General features: G+C 52.0%; 5 protein-coding genes across 5 annotated transcripts; 2 read left to right on the top strand and 3 right to left on the bottom strand.

Annotated features, from left to right (window-relative positions):
- Positions 1 to 50: 50 nt before the first annotated feature.
- Positions 51 to 1,273, bottom strand: QC763_101660 (uncharacterized protein; the record flags this gene model as incomplete). The annotated part of the gene is made up of 2 exons (XM_062906717.1): positions 51 to 1,100; positions 1,157 to 1,273. The coding sequence occupies 2 exons, from the start codon at positions 1,271 to 1,273 to the stop codon at positions 51 to 53; spliced, it is 1,167 nt and encodes a 388-aa protein (XP_062769596.1).
- Positions 1,274 to 1,851: 578 nt separating this feature from the next.
- QC763_101650 (uncharacterized protein) lies at positions 1,852 to 3,882 on the bottom strand (the record flags this gene model as incomplete). Its single annotated transcript, XM_062906716.1, has 1 exon — positions 1,852 to 3,882. The coding sequence occupies one exon, from the start codon at positions 3,880 to 3,882 to the stop codon at positions 1,852 to 1,854; it is 2,031 nt and encodes a 676-aa protein (XP_062769595.1).
- A 976-nt stretch (positions 3,883 to 4,858) lies between these two features.
- NOP7 (mRNA-binding ribosome synthesis protein nop7) lies at positions 4,859 to 6,856 on the bottom strand (the record flags this gene model as incomplete). Its single annotated transcript, XM_062906715.1, has 1 exon — positions 4,859 to 6,856. The coding sequence occupies one exon, from the start codon at positions 6,854 to 6,856 to the stop codon at positions 4,859 to 4,861; it is 1,998 nt and encodes a 665-aa protein (XP_062769594.1).
- On the top strand, positions 6,674 to 8,657 carry QC763_101630 (uncharacterized protein; the record flags this gene model as incomplete). Its single annotated transcript, XM_062906714.1, has 3 exons — positions 6,674 to 7,388; positions 7,468 to 7,735; positions 7,802 to 8,657. The coding sequence occupies exons 1-3, from the start codon at positions 7,235 to 7,237 to the stop codon at positions 8,655 to 8,657; spliced, it is 1,278 nt and encodes a 425-aa protein (XP_062769593.1). The 5' UTR covers positions 6,674 to 7,234.
- A 340-nt stretch (positions 8,658 to 8,997) lies between these two features.
- Positions 8,998 to 12,410, top strand: QC763_101620 (uncharacterized protein; the record flags this gene model as incomplete). Its single annotated transcript, XM_062906713.1, has 2 exons — positions 8,998 to 9,235; positions 9,323 to 12,410. 2 exons carry the CDS (start codon positions 8,998 to 9,000, stop codon positions 10,081 to 10,083), a joined length of 999 nt encoding a protein of 332 aa, XP_062769592.1. The 3' UTR covers positions 10,084 to 12,410.
- Positions 12,411 to 14,856: the final 2,446 nt, after the last annotated feature.

The following is a 14,856-nucleotide window of genomic DNA, read 5'->3' as shown; positions in this document are numbered from 1 at the left end:
CCTCCATGCTTTTATCTATCTGCACCAAAGAAAATCCCTTCTCAAGTACTTTACTTCGCCCTCCTCCCAATCAGCATCCCAACCTCAGGACACCACTCCTCAATCTCCCCCATCCTCTCGCCAGCCTTCCCCTTCCACCACCTCTGCGGCTGGTGATACCCCAGCGGCCTATCCCCCCAAAGCGTCTCAACCGCAAACCTCTTCGCCTCCTCCACCCCCGGCAACCTAACCCTATAATCCCCCTGTGCCCTCCTCTCCTTCAACTTCTTATAAAACCACTGATCCTCAAACCCCCTGGTGTAATTCCCTTCCCTCACCACCTCCAAAAACAACCTCGGGTTTCTGATTGACAACCCCCCATTGTACCCTTCACCATACGTGCTATTAATCGGCGCCCCTACATAATCCCACTTCACAAAGTCGTCAATGGTGGCGATGGAGTTGGCGCAGATGATGCTGTCGAGCTGGAAGAACAAGACTCGCTCGGCATCAGCCAGCTCGTTCCACAACCAGCCGTTGGAAGACGCGAGAAACCTGGAGACCGAGGCGCTATTGGTAAAGGTGACATTCTTGGGCAGGAAGCGAATGTCTAGTCGTTTGGAGGACAAGAGGTTGCGGAAGGCTGGCGATTGGGGAACGGTAAAGTTGTTTGGGGAGGTGAAGATCACCAAGGACCAGTGGGTGGGAAGGACGGAGGAGAAGTGCATGAGGACGGGAACCAGAGCGGGTGAGGTGAGTGAAGATTCGATGAGGACTGCTTTGAAAACTTTGTTTGGGGTTGCTGGATCGGCTGGTGGGATGGAAAAGTCTTCTTCTAGGCCATCAAAGTCTGTTGGTGGACTGTCGGTCTTATCCAGAGCACTCTCGGGCGCGACATCCAGACTTGAGTCGAAGTCAAGCGGGGGTTCTTGGTCAAGTTGAATTGGTGTCGCTTCTGGTAAAGGGGTGTTTGGTAAAGGAGTGTTGGATGTCGTAGCGACAGTGGTTGTGGTGCTAACAATACTGCTAGAGCTTGTCGTTACAGCCACATGTTGTTGCACGTCGACTTTCGTCAATGATTCGAGAACCGATTCCTCCTTCAGTGGGATCCTGTCAGTGACCTGGCACGGGAGTTAAAGAAAAGAACGACGCTTAAGGAAATCGCCAATGAACAAACCTCTGATCGTGCTGATTGCAAGGACGAATAGGTCACCAGAAGCATACAGGCCACCATCACGAGGAGCATCAGCTCCGCTCTTGGGCTACCGCCCGGCCTGGATAATAACGACGCCATGGTGAAAAACACAATGCAGATAAAAGAGTGACAGGAAGCCAAAGGCAAATTTTAGTCAAAGTTCAGAAGTCACTCAATCGAGTGCTCTTGCCGACAGAAGTTCGGATGGGCAAACCAACAACCAGCATGGTCACTTCCGTGCTGGCCTGATGACGCGGCTGTCCAAAGCACATAAAGACGAAGGAAAAGGGTCATTTTAGATCTCAAGTTCTAGACTTTTATTACTCCCAACGGACTTCCATGGGGTTTGCATCTCTCAGCCAGCCGCATCCCATATCGCAACTTCCACAGCCAATGGCCTGTTCCCGAATAGGTATCACAGCAGGGGGCCGCTGTCTTAGTCTGAAGACAACGAATTCTGATAGCGCCGGATCTAGACCCACGTCAATGTCAATTGGGATTCCAACTGATTGGTTCAGCTCTGCAATGGCATCACCCGATTCTTGCTATCGATTCCAAGCTGACACTGGACAGCTCAGCTTTATCCCCAGTCAAACGGTAGGAGGAGCGTGGGAGCAAAACCGAAACCGAAGTGCCGTACATGCACATACCGCCCTATCCGTAAATTATGCAGATCACTACCGAGAAACCCGATCATCTTCACCTTCATCTCCAGCATCCCGACCGCCTGAACGAGGTTTCGCTCCACGCTTTTGGCGTTTGCCAGCATCATCACCTCTCCAACCCTTCCTCATCTTAATAGGCTGCAAAAACCCGTCAATATGAACACCTCCTACCAACTGGTCTTCGCTATCCTCCTCCTCCTCTGTAGTGCGCATTACTGCCGAGGCTTCGACTTTGTGTACAAGCTTGATGTGCCTCTGGAGATTCGTATTTCTGTTAAAGCCTTCCACAGCGCGAGGGCAATCGTTGAATGGACAAAGATGAGCCCCTCCAGCACCACCGCCAGGTGTAGCTGACTTGCTTGTTCGGGATCGGGCAGCCAGTGTGCTTGCTCTTTTCGTTGGTGCTGGAGTATCGGCAGGCTCTGCAGTGAGAGCAACAGTAGACTGGCGGTTAATCATCAGGTGGTGAGCGAGGAGTTGCTTATTGTCTTCGGAGTCGTTGTCCTCCGATAGAGCACTCTGAGGTTCAGTGAGATTTGGTCGGTATCGTACGGTCTGAATGGCCGGTTTGCCCGAGGTAACGGCTTGCTCGGGAAGGGTATGCATCACCATCTCTTCATTGAAAATATTAGAGCAGCGCTGTGTTGCCCTGGCAATAACCTCTGGTGAGAAGCCAGCGAGAGCAGCTGCACCAAGAACATCCCGCCAGTTTAGCAACCCGATTCGTGAGATCTTGGTCGACACGTTGCTGCCAGAAGAATCGCTCGAACTTGATCTTGAACTTGACCTGAACCTCAATTTCCTCGGCGAACTGCCTGCTCTGGAGCGACTTCTTCCTCTTGATCGACCTCGTGGCTTGCTCAGTACTGGCTTCCCATCAACGTCCATCATATTCTTGCGAGGCTCTCCGTCTTCGTCTTCCTCGGAGTCTTCGTCCTCATCACTATCACCTCCATACATACCACTTACAGCAGCAGCTCTTGCATAGTGCATTACCGTAAGCGTCTTATCCAACTGCTCCATGATCCTCCTGGCTGCAGGTCGCACTAAAGCATAGTTTCGCTCATCATCCGCCGACATGACTGGCGTGAATGTCTGCTCGGCTTTTGCTATTGATGACATCCTTCGTTTCCTTCCTCCTTTTGTAGAACCCGCCCCGGTTGCATCTGTCTCCCCGGCAGCAGTATCGTAGCCTGTTTCCATGCCCGACACTTCATCTTCCTCATCCCCTACCCCACCCTCATCATCATCACCCTGTTCGATCGACTGCATCACATCCCCCTTCTCATGGCCCTCCTCCTCATCTTCCCCATTCCCCTTCCCCTTGCCTTCCCACTCCTTCACCCTCCTATAAAACCTCTCCTTCGCCAACCTCAACACAGTAGCCGAAACCACCTCTTCCAAATTCCTCCCCGGCCACCTATCCCCCTCCTCCTCCTTCCTCCTGAAAGTAAACTCTTGATTCCCATCCTCAGCTTCCAAATCCAACAACCCATCCCCAGGAACCTCTTCCACCCCCAAAGGCCAAGCAGTCCACCCCCTCCCTACATTCCACCCCCGGTTATCTTTCCCCTCTCCAACACAGGAGAAAGTTTCCTCGGGCCCTTTCCTCACACCCTTCTTCAAAGCAAAAGCGTTATACAAATGCGCGCTTAGATCCCCCTTCCTCACATTCTCAATTGACTCCCAGGTCTTTCTCTCGTTGTTGGTCCAGGTGCGCCAGGTGGATGGGTTGCCCTTCCACCTGTTTGGTCTGCGCTCGTTAAGCTCGTCCGAGGAGAGGGAGGCGATGGAGGAGGTGGAGAGGTCGCGCCATTCCTCCTCTTGGAGGGGTTCAGCTGGTGTGAGGGTGTTGTGGGTGGCGGGTAGGGTTTCTGGGAGGTCGTGGTCGTAGGATGAGATTTGTGAGGCGGGTCTTCTGAGAGTAGGTTGGTAGGAGGGTGGGATTTGGGAGGAGGAAAAGTCCATTTTGATGTGAGTGGTGCGGGTGTGAGTGAGTGAATGAGAGGTGAGATGGCTGGTTGGTGAGTGAGCGCCACTCATGCAAAAAAAGACGTAAACTCCAGGCTGAAGAAAACCGAAAGCCAAATCTCAGTTCATATGAAAGAAGCTCAATATTAGCATATTCGGTGCAACTTCTTCAAGGTTGCCCAGAGCGTTAATGAAAATCGAATGTTTGTGGTTCAGTTTGACTTGAATTTGCAGTTTGAAAGAAGTCGCCCTAGCACTTACGCCGTCCAACCCTAACCCTGCAAAGCCACCTTTCTTATCAAACCTCATGATGCCCTCATTATGAGCGCTGTTTTCGTGGCAGCAAAGCACATACGACCATAGATAGCTGAAAGCTCGGGATCCCGTCCGCTCTCCCCTAGATAAACAGCTAATCGCCAGATCAGTACTCAGGTGGGTGACCACTGGGGAATCCCTGGTGTTGTATGTTTTTGTCTCCATTTTGACTCTATTTTTGGTGACAGGTGGGTCTATATGTACATAAGCCTGATAGGTAGTTGCGTCTTTTTGCTCAGTCAGTCATGAAAGTGTTGGAGAGCTGGCTTAACGGACGAAGAACTTGGGATCGTTCCAGATAATGATTGGGAAGGGGGTTACATGGAGGAATATATTAGAGCGTTGAGTGTCTTGTTACGCCGTTTAAGGCTAAACATTTTGGATGTCCTTAGGGTCTCCGGAGACTTGAAGATGTTTGCAGGTCAATGAAGTAAGGTAGATGACAAGACATCTGATATGAGTGTCATCTAAATACCAACACTCACTGTACTTAAATCTGTCATAAGTTACATTTCGCTTCAAACTACTAAGTTTTTTTTTCGAGTTCCAGGTGCAAGAGAACGGCCAAGTGTCCACCAAAGGTAGACTAACACTGCCTGAGTGCAGGTGGAAGAGTCTTATTAAAGCACAAAGTCATTTAACAACATATCCCATCATCTCAAGTGATCAAAACCGCATTGAGAGAACAGTGGTATCTGATCAAAAACCAAGAAGCGCCTAACAAACAAAATGATTACGCCTTGCCAGCAGCCTTTTCTTTTTCCAGCTTTCTCCTTTTGGAGCGCAGCTTCATGTCCTCTGTGCTCTTCTTCTTGTTGGTGTACTGCATCTGCTCGAACAGCTTGCGCTTCTTCTTGCTCAGCATACCCTTGGCGCGCTCCAGATCCTCAGCCTCCTCCTTCTTTTTCCTTTCGAGTGCCTTCTTCTTCTCCAGCTTGGCCTTGAGCTTGGGGTCTACTTGCTTGCTCTTGACAGCCTTGCCTGAGATTTCAGCCTCGAGCTCACGTTGTCTCTGCAGAACCTCCTCCTCGTCCTCCTCTTCATCTTCCTCGTCTTCCACCTCCTCGTCCTCTTCGGCATCAGAGTCCTCCTCTTCATCATTGTCGTTGTCGTCGGCGACGTCCATGTCGTTATCAATCTCGGAGTTCTCCTCATCACTCTCAACCTCATCCTTGGCATCCTCGATCGCAGCGTCGAGAGCCTCGCCCTCGGTCTCCTGCTCCTCGAGAGGAACGGTAGGGTCATACTGACCTTGCGTAGGCTTAACGAAGGGGCTGAGATGTGGTGGCAGGCTGGCACCAGGGGCATAAAGCTCTGGGCTTTTGAGTTCTTCGTCGTTGATGCAGTCCCACACCCACTGCGGTTGCACGTAAATTCTTCCGGGATATCTTTGGTTGGGTCCGAGCTTCTGTGCGGTCTGGTTATCCTCGCCATCTCCCTGCTCGGTGGTAGCGGCCTGGACGATTGGTCTGTCGACGATCTGGTGTGTGATGGAAGGGTCGGACTCGTCGGTTGTGAAGGAGCCCTCACCAAGGATTGGATCCCAACCTATCCTCTTGCAGCCGAACGCGCGAAGGATGAACTCGAGAGACTGACGGGGGGTTTCACGCGAGAGGAAGAGGGTGCAGTTGGCGAAGAGCTTGGAGGGATCGTTGCCACTGTATGTTGGCTGTGGCAGAACGTCACCGCCGGGAGCAGCAGGCTCGAACTTGTCGATGGCGTCGGTGGCCTTCTCTTCCTCCTCCTCCTCGCCATCGGCCATCTCCTCATCAGCCTTGTCCGCAGCAGATTCAGTCCTCAACTTCTTGACCAGCTTGTCAACCTCAGCCTGAACCTTGGGGTCGGGACCGTGGCCCTCGCCATTGGTGATCGCTTTGGTAGTCTCCTCGTTTGTCGCAAGGTTGACACCCTCCAACGTGAGCGCGGCAAGCTCAGCACCCTTGTCATCCTTGGTCTGATCAAACTTGGGTGGGTACTTGAGACCGATCGAGGAGTACAGTCTGTAGTTGACGAAGCCGAGAAGGGTCATGTAAAACTCGACAAAGGTACCCATGATGCGGAAATCGATATCTCCAACAACCCTTTGGTTGAACTTGTATGGGACCAACCACAAGACGTCCTCGCCCTGAATGTTGGCCTGGTAGTAGATGCCCTTGATAGACAAGAAGGACTTGCGCAGGCTGTGAGAAGTGATGAGGTAGTGCTGGAACTCGTGGCAAAGGCGTTCGCACCGGGCGATCATCTTGGCGGGAACTGAAGTGGTGGAGGGGAGGTTGGCGAAGAGGAAGAGCATGGACAGGCAGTCGTCGAGATCGCGAATGGCATCGATGAAGGTCGGGTAGCGCTCACGGATGACATGATGGAGGGTGTAGCGCGGCTTGCCGGTCTGATCGGGACGCCCAGCATTGCGCTCGAGACGGGCAGCATCGCTAACATCGCCACGACCAAGAGCGCGGGAGATCTTCTTCTCGAGAACCTTTTGCTCGCGGAATTTCTGAAGCAGCGGCTCGTGCTGGAGGTACTGGATATCCTTGGTGTAGTAGAAGGTGGTGGAGGCGGTGGCCGACTTGGACACCTTCTTGCGACTCCTGGGCTCTCTTGGATAGATTCCCTTCCAAATGCAAAGCTTGCGGAAGTCGGGCAAGCTGATCTGGAGCTTCTTGACAGCCTGTGTGCGGGTGATGTAGTTCTTCGCCTGGCCGGACTGGCCCTTCTTCTTAATTTTGGCCATTGTGTGTTGATCGGGGGACCTCGTCAGCGAATAATCACAGCGTAGGCCAGAACTTTGCAGTGGTTGCAGGCCGCGGGGGTGAACTTTTCCAGTGTTTTTTTTCCCATTCACTTCCTAAACTTTTTTTGTGCCATCTCCCACCGCCGGGAAGCGATAAGAGATATGGTTGCGCCGCTCAATCAGAGAAGGGAATCAACATCTCGGCAACCCCACCAAGGACTTCCCTGCATGAGCCGCGCCAGGCATGCAGCGGCCCAAGTGATTCGCTGGCACGACTCCCAGGAGCCTCGAATTTGGCGTCCAAATTTCGGCCACGGTGTGACTTCTGTCGCTGACTTCATCTTCGGTTTGCGTGTTCAAGAGATGGCGCATTGAGATATGGATGGCGGCAAGGTAACGGTGGGAAGAACGGCGGCACTCTATGCTGGCGCCGCCGTTCTGCGGCTTGCCATTTTTATTCTTCTTCCTGATCTTCCGGATCTGTTGACTGGCCGCGTCGAGATCTCAACCCCAGTCACCAGCTTCAAGCGCCGTAAGTTTAGGGTGTCGCGTCACATTGCGCCTCCAATTTTCTTGCCGATTTTCTTGACGGGATGCTAACCAGCTTCAAGTGCAAGAAGGCCTCTTTCTCTATAACCACAATGTGTCGCCATACGATGGTGGTGTCTACCACCAAGCGCCCCTTTTCCTTCCGCTGTTCTCCCTACTCCCGAATGCATTGAGCTACCCGATATTTACCTACCTCCTCTACATCGCGATCGACTTGTTGAGTGCTAGCGCACTATGGAAGATTGCGGACTCGGGCGAGGCAGGGTCATCTGCCCTATTTACATCCCCCCGTCGCGAAAGGAGATGGAACGGATTCATCATTGCAGCTATGTAAGGCATCTCTTTTTACCCCTGAATATGGGCGCAGGAGATCGTGAAGATGCTGACAGAACGTAGCTTCCTTTTCAACCCCTTCACCGTGGCAACATGTCTCGGAAGGTCCACAAGCGTATTCACCACTTGCGCGATTCTCCATGCCATCGCCAAGGCCGTGTCCGGCGCACCCTTCAGCGCCATGGTTGCGCTGTCCTTTGCGAGCTATCTGTCGATGTACCCGTTATTATTACTTCCGCCGCTTGTTCTACTTTGCTTCGACAGACAACGCCCCGAACGAGCCAACAAATCAGTGGTCTCTTTTGCCGCATCACACGTTCCGGTTGTGTTCGGTGTGCTGGGACTGTTGTTCGGCATGTCGTATCTTATCACAGGCTCATGGGAATTCCTGCCATCCACATACGGTGTGCAGTTGACCCTGTCAGACCTGACACCCAATGTCGGCCTGTGGTGGTACTTCTTTATCGAAATGTTCGACTCCTTCCGGTCCTTCTTCCTGGCAGTCTTCTGGCTTCACCTCTCTTGTTACGTCGGCGGTCTTTCCATCCGGATCCGGCGGCAACCCTTGGTGGTGTTGACCCTCCTTCTTGGAATATTCGCCATCTTCAAGCCTTACCCTAGCATCAGCGACACGTCACTCTTCTTGGCCATGGTGCCATTATACCGGCACGTCTTCCCACTTATGCGCTACAGCTTCGTTATTGCGGCAGTCATCATGTATGCCTCTTTCCTTGGGCCGGCATTCTATTATCTTTGGATCTACGCCGGCAGCGGCAATGCCAACTTTTTCTACGCCATTACTCTTGTGTGGGGATTGGGACAGAGCCTGTTAGTTTGCGACCTCATGTTTGCGGTGTTGAGAGATGAATGGGAACTGGAAAGGCCCGAGATGGCGGGCAAGGAGATCAGGCAAATATGATTGCTATCAAGGAGGCACACAACATATGGATCTGATGAGTCCATGGTATTTAGATTAGAAGCGAGCGATACACCGACATAACCAAGAATCAAAATCATCGTTGCATATATTGTCAAGTGGAAGTTCTCTGGCTCATTCTTTGTCGACACAGACCATTGCAAACGACGTCACGTCATCACAGCCCGATGGCGCCTTCCCTGCAAGGCTGAAAAAGCAGCCCCACCTGAACGAACTTACCGCCCTTCCATGACATGTTATTGGTGCCTACGACTCATCTGACTGTTTACCGACTTCAACTTCAACTTCAACATCATAAGAAACTGATGGTTCATGGGTAACCATGACACCCATACGACGATACTTGAGAATTACCAAATATTCGGTTCTCGAGTGCCGCATATACCTGGACAACCCCGCACTGACACAGTCATGGCTCCTGAACCCACGGGACCCTATTCTTCCCAAAGTTATTGAGAGTGTACGGCCGCTGGTCTTGCCGAAACTGCGCGAGGAGCAAGAGCGAGATCGCATGAAGAAAAAGAACAAGAAACGAACCATCAAGGATGTCGTGGTCCAAGGTAAGAAGAAGCATATCGTTACCCCAGGTTCTCGGGCCCTGCCAAGTGTGTGGAAATCGGACAGCTCATGCTGACCGCTGAGAGCAGATGACTTTGAGGTGTCGATCTTCCTGATGGAAACCGACACGAGACACTCACTGTTGCACAAGAGGAAGCACTTTCGTGACAAGGTGCAGACTAAGCTCACGTCCAACTCTTCAAAACTGACAGGCGGGGCTCATGACGCCCCCATTAATGTTGACGGGGATGAGGTGCTCCAGGAGGCAACCGATGGGGATGATGATGTGCCACTGATCCACGAGGAGGAGGATGATCAGAATGCCATCAACCTGGACGACATCCCCACGATAGATGAAACAACAACAAACTCGGCCAGTACCAATCGGAGACCAAAGAGGCGCAGGCAAACCAGCGGGGAGAATGAGGGCGTGTCGAACCCCTCCGAGATTGATCCTGACGTTGTTGAGACGATTGATACAGATTCATCAGATGATCAGCTGTTCGTTGGTGACGGAGACGACGACGATGACAGTGACACAGCAGCTGGAAGGCCGCCCCCATTAAAGCGCCGTCGGGAGAAGGCGGCCGCTCGAGACATGGATGGACCTGACGACAAGAAGAAGTTGGGCATGGATATCTCATACGAGGGTTTCGCCATCTATGGCCGAGTGCTGTGCCTCGTCGTCAAAAGACGGGAGGGCATCGGAAAGGGCGGAGGTTTAGCAATGTCGACGAGCGGCAGGTCCCAAGCTGCCGGCCGACCTCGAGGTCAGGCTATGATGGAGAACTGGATATCTTCTACGCAACTTCCCGATGAGGCTGGTGCGGGGGATGAAGAGGCGTCGTGATATGGCCACCATAGCATTGCGATGCTTCTCTATCGGGCCGGCCGCATGTTGAGCGACCGGCCACTCGACACAACATCAGGGCGGGGTATCTATACTAACATATCACAACAGCAGCAGGGAATAGCCTCATGTGAGTGGTTCGATTGGCAACTGCTTGATGTCGTCAGAAAGAGCCCCAGGAACGTCTCAACTTTCGTCAACTCAACCCGCCCTCAAACATGACCATCCGGGACACCCCGCAATATCAGTTTCGGACTGCCGCTTGGGGAGCATATGCACGAGGCTCAAAAGACCAACGAATACGAATTTTCAGGAACCTTGAGATCTTCATGCCGCCATGTCTGGTGGCTTTTGGGCTTGAACAGCATGGATTGCGGCTTTTACCCTCCTGGTCCGACGAAAAGAGGCCAAACCTACATATCGCTTGCAGACGCCAATCACAACAGAATGGCCGAACTGCAGCAACACCAGTTGAAACTGTGGACGTCGGCAGTTGCCCCAGTCAAGCGTTTACAGCCAGCGGGCAGGCACTGAGAAACATGCACCTGGACGCCTCTTTTTGTTGGCGTCAAATGATAGGGAAGGTGTTTCTGACCCAAGCATCGTCTATCAGTACGGCATCTCGGGGCCCCAGTCTTGGTGTTCTGGCCCCCAGTTCTTATCACAATCTATCACACCCACCTGTGAGACGCCGACTGTGTGTGACTTGAGCATCGCTGGCAATCACTACTCTACGCCGCAGGTGAAGGACGGTACATGACGACAACCATCATGAACGATACCCAGAAGGCTGAAAACCGAAACAATCGATCATCATCAAAGCCTTGTCTGTATCCGTATCTGCGGGGCATACAAAGCCGCCAAGTGGGTTGGCACTTGGAGATGGCCTCATGAGCTCAGTAATCGAGATCGTACGGATGAATTCCGTCCGCGAATTCTCCCGAACTGCGCCTCGTGAACAGAAGGCCGGTGCCATCGTCTCCGCCCCCGCGAATAATCAGGTTTTGGCGTACAGCTTGGTCTTGTTATCAGGCCATGCAAGGCGGCCGCGGGGTGCGGCTGCGTGCACAGGGCCGGAGGACGTTCTCCAGGCCGAGGATGGCGGGGCGAGGGAGGGGTGAATTGGTTGCAACCTTTATCCAGGAACGGAAGGATGGAAGTGGTGATCTCTGAGATGTTTGAAGTTGAAAGCAAACAAACACTTGAAAGTTCTTCCGCTAGCCAACCGCTTGTTTTACCAGCGCCAATTCCACGCCGCATAGCAGCATGAGCTGGTTATGGTGGTTATATCATCATTGCTATACTATACTATTGTTCCCGCGCTGCAATCGCGCGCTCCAGGAATAGTTTTGTACTAATGAATCCGAACCGTCCGTGGATCATCACCGGTTTTTTTACTCTTTGGGGGGTTACAAACACAATACACATGAATACAATATCATTTCCATCGGCATGATTCAATACAAGAAACACTCGCTCCGTCTCTTCGTGCCCCCACAACGACTGAGACGGGACATGATGAACATGATGGACATTCGCTCCCATCCATCTCAAACATCTCGGTAGAATTACCGAAGCGTATTCGGTTGCTGCTGCCGTCACTCCTTCTCTTCCCTGGTCTGTCTCGGTCAGCGTCGCTCACGAGCGGCACATACGAGGTTCCCGAGGAGTTTCGGACACAAGACGAACACCCAGGATGCCAAAAAGAGATGAAATTTGGGAATGATGGACGATTTCGGGAATAGGAAACCTCGACAAGACGAAAGTCCCCCGTCTGTGCACCCTCGCATGATTTTGGGCTAGTCTTGATGAGCTCAAGAACTGCTGCTTTCTGGTGGAGGTGGGCCGCATGAATGCAACCTCCCTAACCCATTTGCAACGACATGGGGTGGTCAACCCAAAATAGGATCACTAGTAGGTAGGGGGGAAAAGAGAGACCGCGAGTTCGGGTTGTGTGGCTTTCCCTAGTTGACGGCTACGGCGACCATGTCACTTGGAGGGTTGTGTTTTCGTTGTCTTCCCTTTCTTGCGGACAGGGCAGGGTCTAGATGGTTGCTTACCTCATTCATTCGAGCTTGCTGGCTCAGCCACGGGCTTTGTGATTAGAGGAGTCGTATTGTACTTATCGCGATTTCATGATACCGGGGGGATGTATTAGAAGATTTGGCAGAGGAGATAGGGAGATGTTTCTCGGCACTATGGAGTATTACATACCTCTATCGACGTGGCGGGCATACTCGACGGGCAAATAGAAGACATGCAGCATGCAGGAGGAGATTATGATCTGAATAACTTTTTTCTGTTGAACAAGATGTTCCAGACCCTTCTTGTCTTTTGCAGTGTGTTGTCTTTCAGGGGATGTCGACAGGTGGCTTGTGCGCGCGCGCGCAACAACCTGCAGGCAGCAGACAAAAAGGCAAATTGATGAAGCCATTCCGAAAGGAGCCTCCTGCAGCAGGCGATCGCCAGGGGCTTTGGGGTTACGCCAGCACCATTTCCACCACGTGGGTGGCAGGGGTTGTTTTCAGGCGCTCTGACCTGGGGCTTTCTTCTTTGAGGTTGGAGCGCTCACCCAAGCCGTGGGGCGCATCAACTGGGGTTCCGCACAATAAAAAAAGGAAAAAGAGAGATAGCGAGCATTAAAAAAGGAACAAAATAACCGGTGGCGCGCTTATTTCAAAAGCTGGGGGGGAAAGACAAGAGAGCTGATGATGATATTGGGGCTTAACTGGATTTGGCGATAGTTTGAACAGGTCAAGGTTTCAGGACCTGGGAGTAATGAGAGGGTTTGTTGCTGTGATTGGTGGAAGAGCGAGGGAGACCTGTTTTTTTCTTTTTCTTTTTTTTCGGGAACGGGAGGTCGCTGACGCCGATCGATATGACGATAGTCCCCGGCGCCTTGACCTTGCCCCGAACTGTTGGGGCCGAAGGACCGGCCGGCGCGGGAGTGGGATGATTAAATTGTACGCGCTGTGCTCGGAATTCGCGATGGCATCCCACATGCCCAACAACCCATTCCCAGCTGAACTGCTGAACAAGATCGACGGGGTCATGACAGAGCGGTGGTACCGAGCTTCGGCTCGGAGAAGGACGAACAAAGCAACGAAGTGTCCTTGACATAACTTTTTTTTTTCATTATTTTTGCTCTCTTGGACCTTCTTGCATGAACCCACCCATTTTGTGCCCTCGTGAGAGTGAAAGTCTGCGGCGGTCAACAAGGAAAACCCCACGCTGTCATTTCCGGTGTCTGCGACTTTTGCCGCAAAGCAAGGACCACCTGACCAGCGCAATAGGCGCGCAACGGGTGACGGGCCGAGCTTTTTTTTTTTTTTTTTTTTTTTTTTTGATACAGATGTTCTTTCCTCAAACGACTGCCGCGATCTCCGTCGATAACATCGGTATGCCGGCCAGGCTGAACAGCGGTGTACTCTTTTCGGTCATTCCAGAGAATGGAGAAGGGTCTAGTTATGTCTTGGGGACTGAGAGACAAGTGTGACCAAACAACTGTAACCATACTGCCGGGAAACCTTGTGATACGGAAGAAGAAACAGAGAGGGTTCTTGTGTGTTTTATTTTTACGAGCGAAACTGCAACGTTCGGTTGGGGGGGGGGGACTTGTGTTGTTGAAAGCTGGGGTTGGAGACTCCACACATGGATCAGCCCTCTTCGGGATTTCCAGAAGAGAGAAGACTCCATCAACACAAGACAAAAAGACAAGAACTTGAGACGAACATGATGACAAACCGCAAAGTGGTGATTCATGGGCACACATAAACGACGTCAACCCCAAGAAACCCGGAAGCTTCCTTTCGCTGTTTCGTCCCGACTCGCCTGCCGATACATGGTGTATCATCCTCATCCCAACTTTCCTTGTTACAACCAGGCTTCCACATACGCAGTATGACATGGAAGGCAGATGATAAGCAGCAAGAGCCGTTCGGGGTTGTTGGTGATGTCAAAGCCCCCCAACCGAGCCCACGGAAATCATCAGTTTGTAATATGTAAGACTGCAACGGTAAGGGCCTCGCAAAAAAAGAACGTGATGGCGCCCAGAAAGAAAATCGGCTACTGCACTGTTCTTTTCGATTCCTTTCCATGCGGGTTGGCTCTTTTCTTCCTGGCCAGTCATGATCAATCCCAGAAAACTCCCTCGAAGGAACGCAAGGCTCCAAACTATCATTACCAATATGCACCTCTACAATTTTGGGCTTCGATGGGCTGACGAGTGTGATGAGAGCTGCAAGAGAAGGACCGACAGCTTGGTTCATCCCCCAAACAAAAATAAGCTCCGGGAAGGGATTGAACGCCTCTTTTTTTCTGCCCTCGCAGGTGTGGTAGGGCTTACAGCTTTCCACGGGCGACGCACCCGTTGTTCCTTGTTTGTTGGTTGTCGGGCACCCCCTACATACCACCCCACCGGCAGCCAGCCGCACATTTGAGTGTCTGATAAATCATCCGTGCGTGGAGAGAAGAAAAAAGAAACCTGTCAGATTTTTGTTATCTTTTTCGAGTGAAAGCCCTGTTTTTGCCAACTTTCCCGAGGGAACACGAAAACGATGACAATCACACACAAATGCCGGCGGACATCTCGGCATTAGAGGCTGGTTGATATCAAACCACCTTCATCGGAGCAGACCCCTCCGCTGCTCCGAACCCACATCCCGCGTTGCTTCTCTCTCATCTCCAATCCCCATGTAAATTACCCCAGAAAGAAAAACTGTTGTCTAGGGTTGTTTGAGAGGGCCTCGGGCAACGTCATCATCTCTCCGTGTA

This window comes from Podospora pseudopauciseta, chromosome 1, assembly GCF_035222475.1.
Source record: "Podospora pseudopauciseta strain CBS 411.78 chromosome 1, whole genome shotgun sequence".
Taxonomy (NCBI): Eukaryota; Fungi; Ascomycota; class Sordariomycetes; order Sordariales; family Podosporaceae; genus Podospora; species Podospora pseudopauciseta.
The sequence above is the reverse complement of the archived record's forward strand: the minus strand, read 5'-3'. Positions and strand labels throughout refer to the sequence as shown.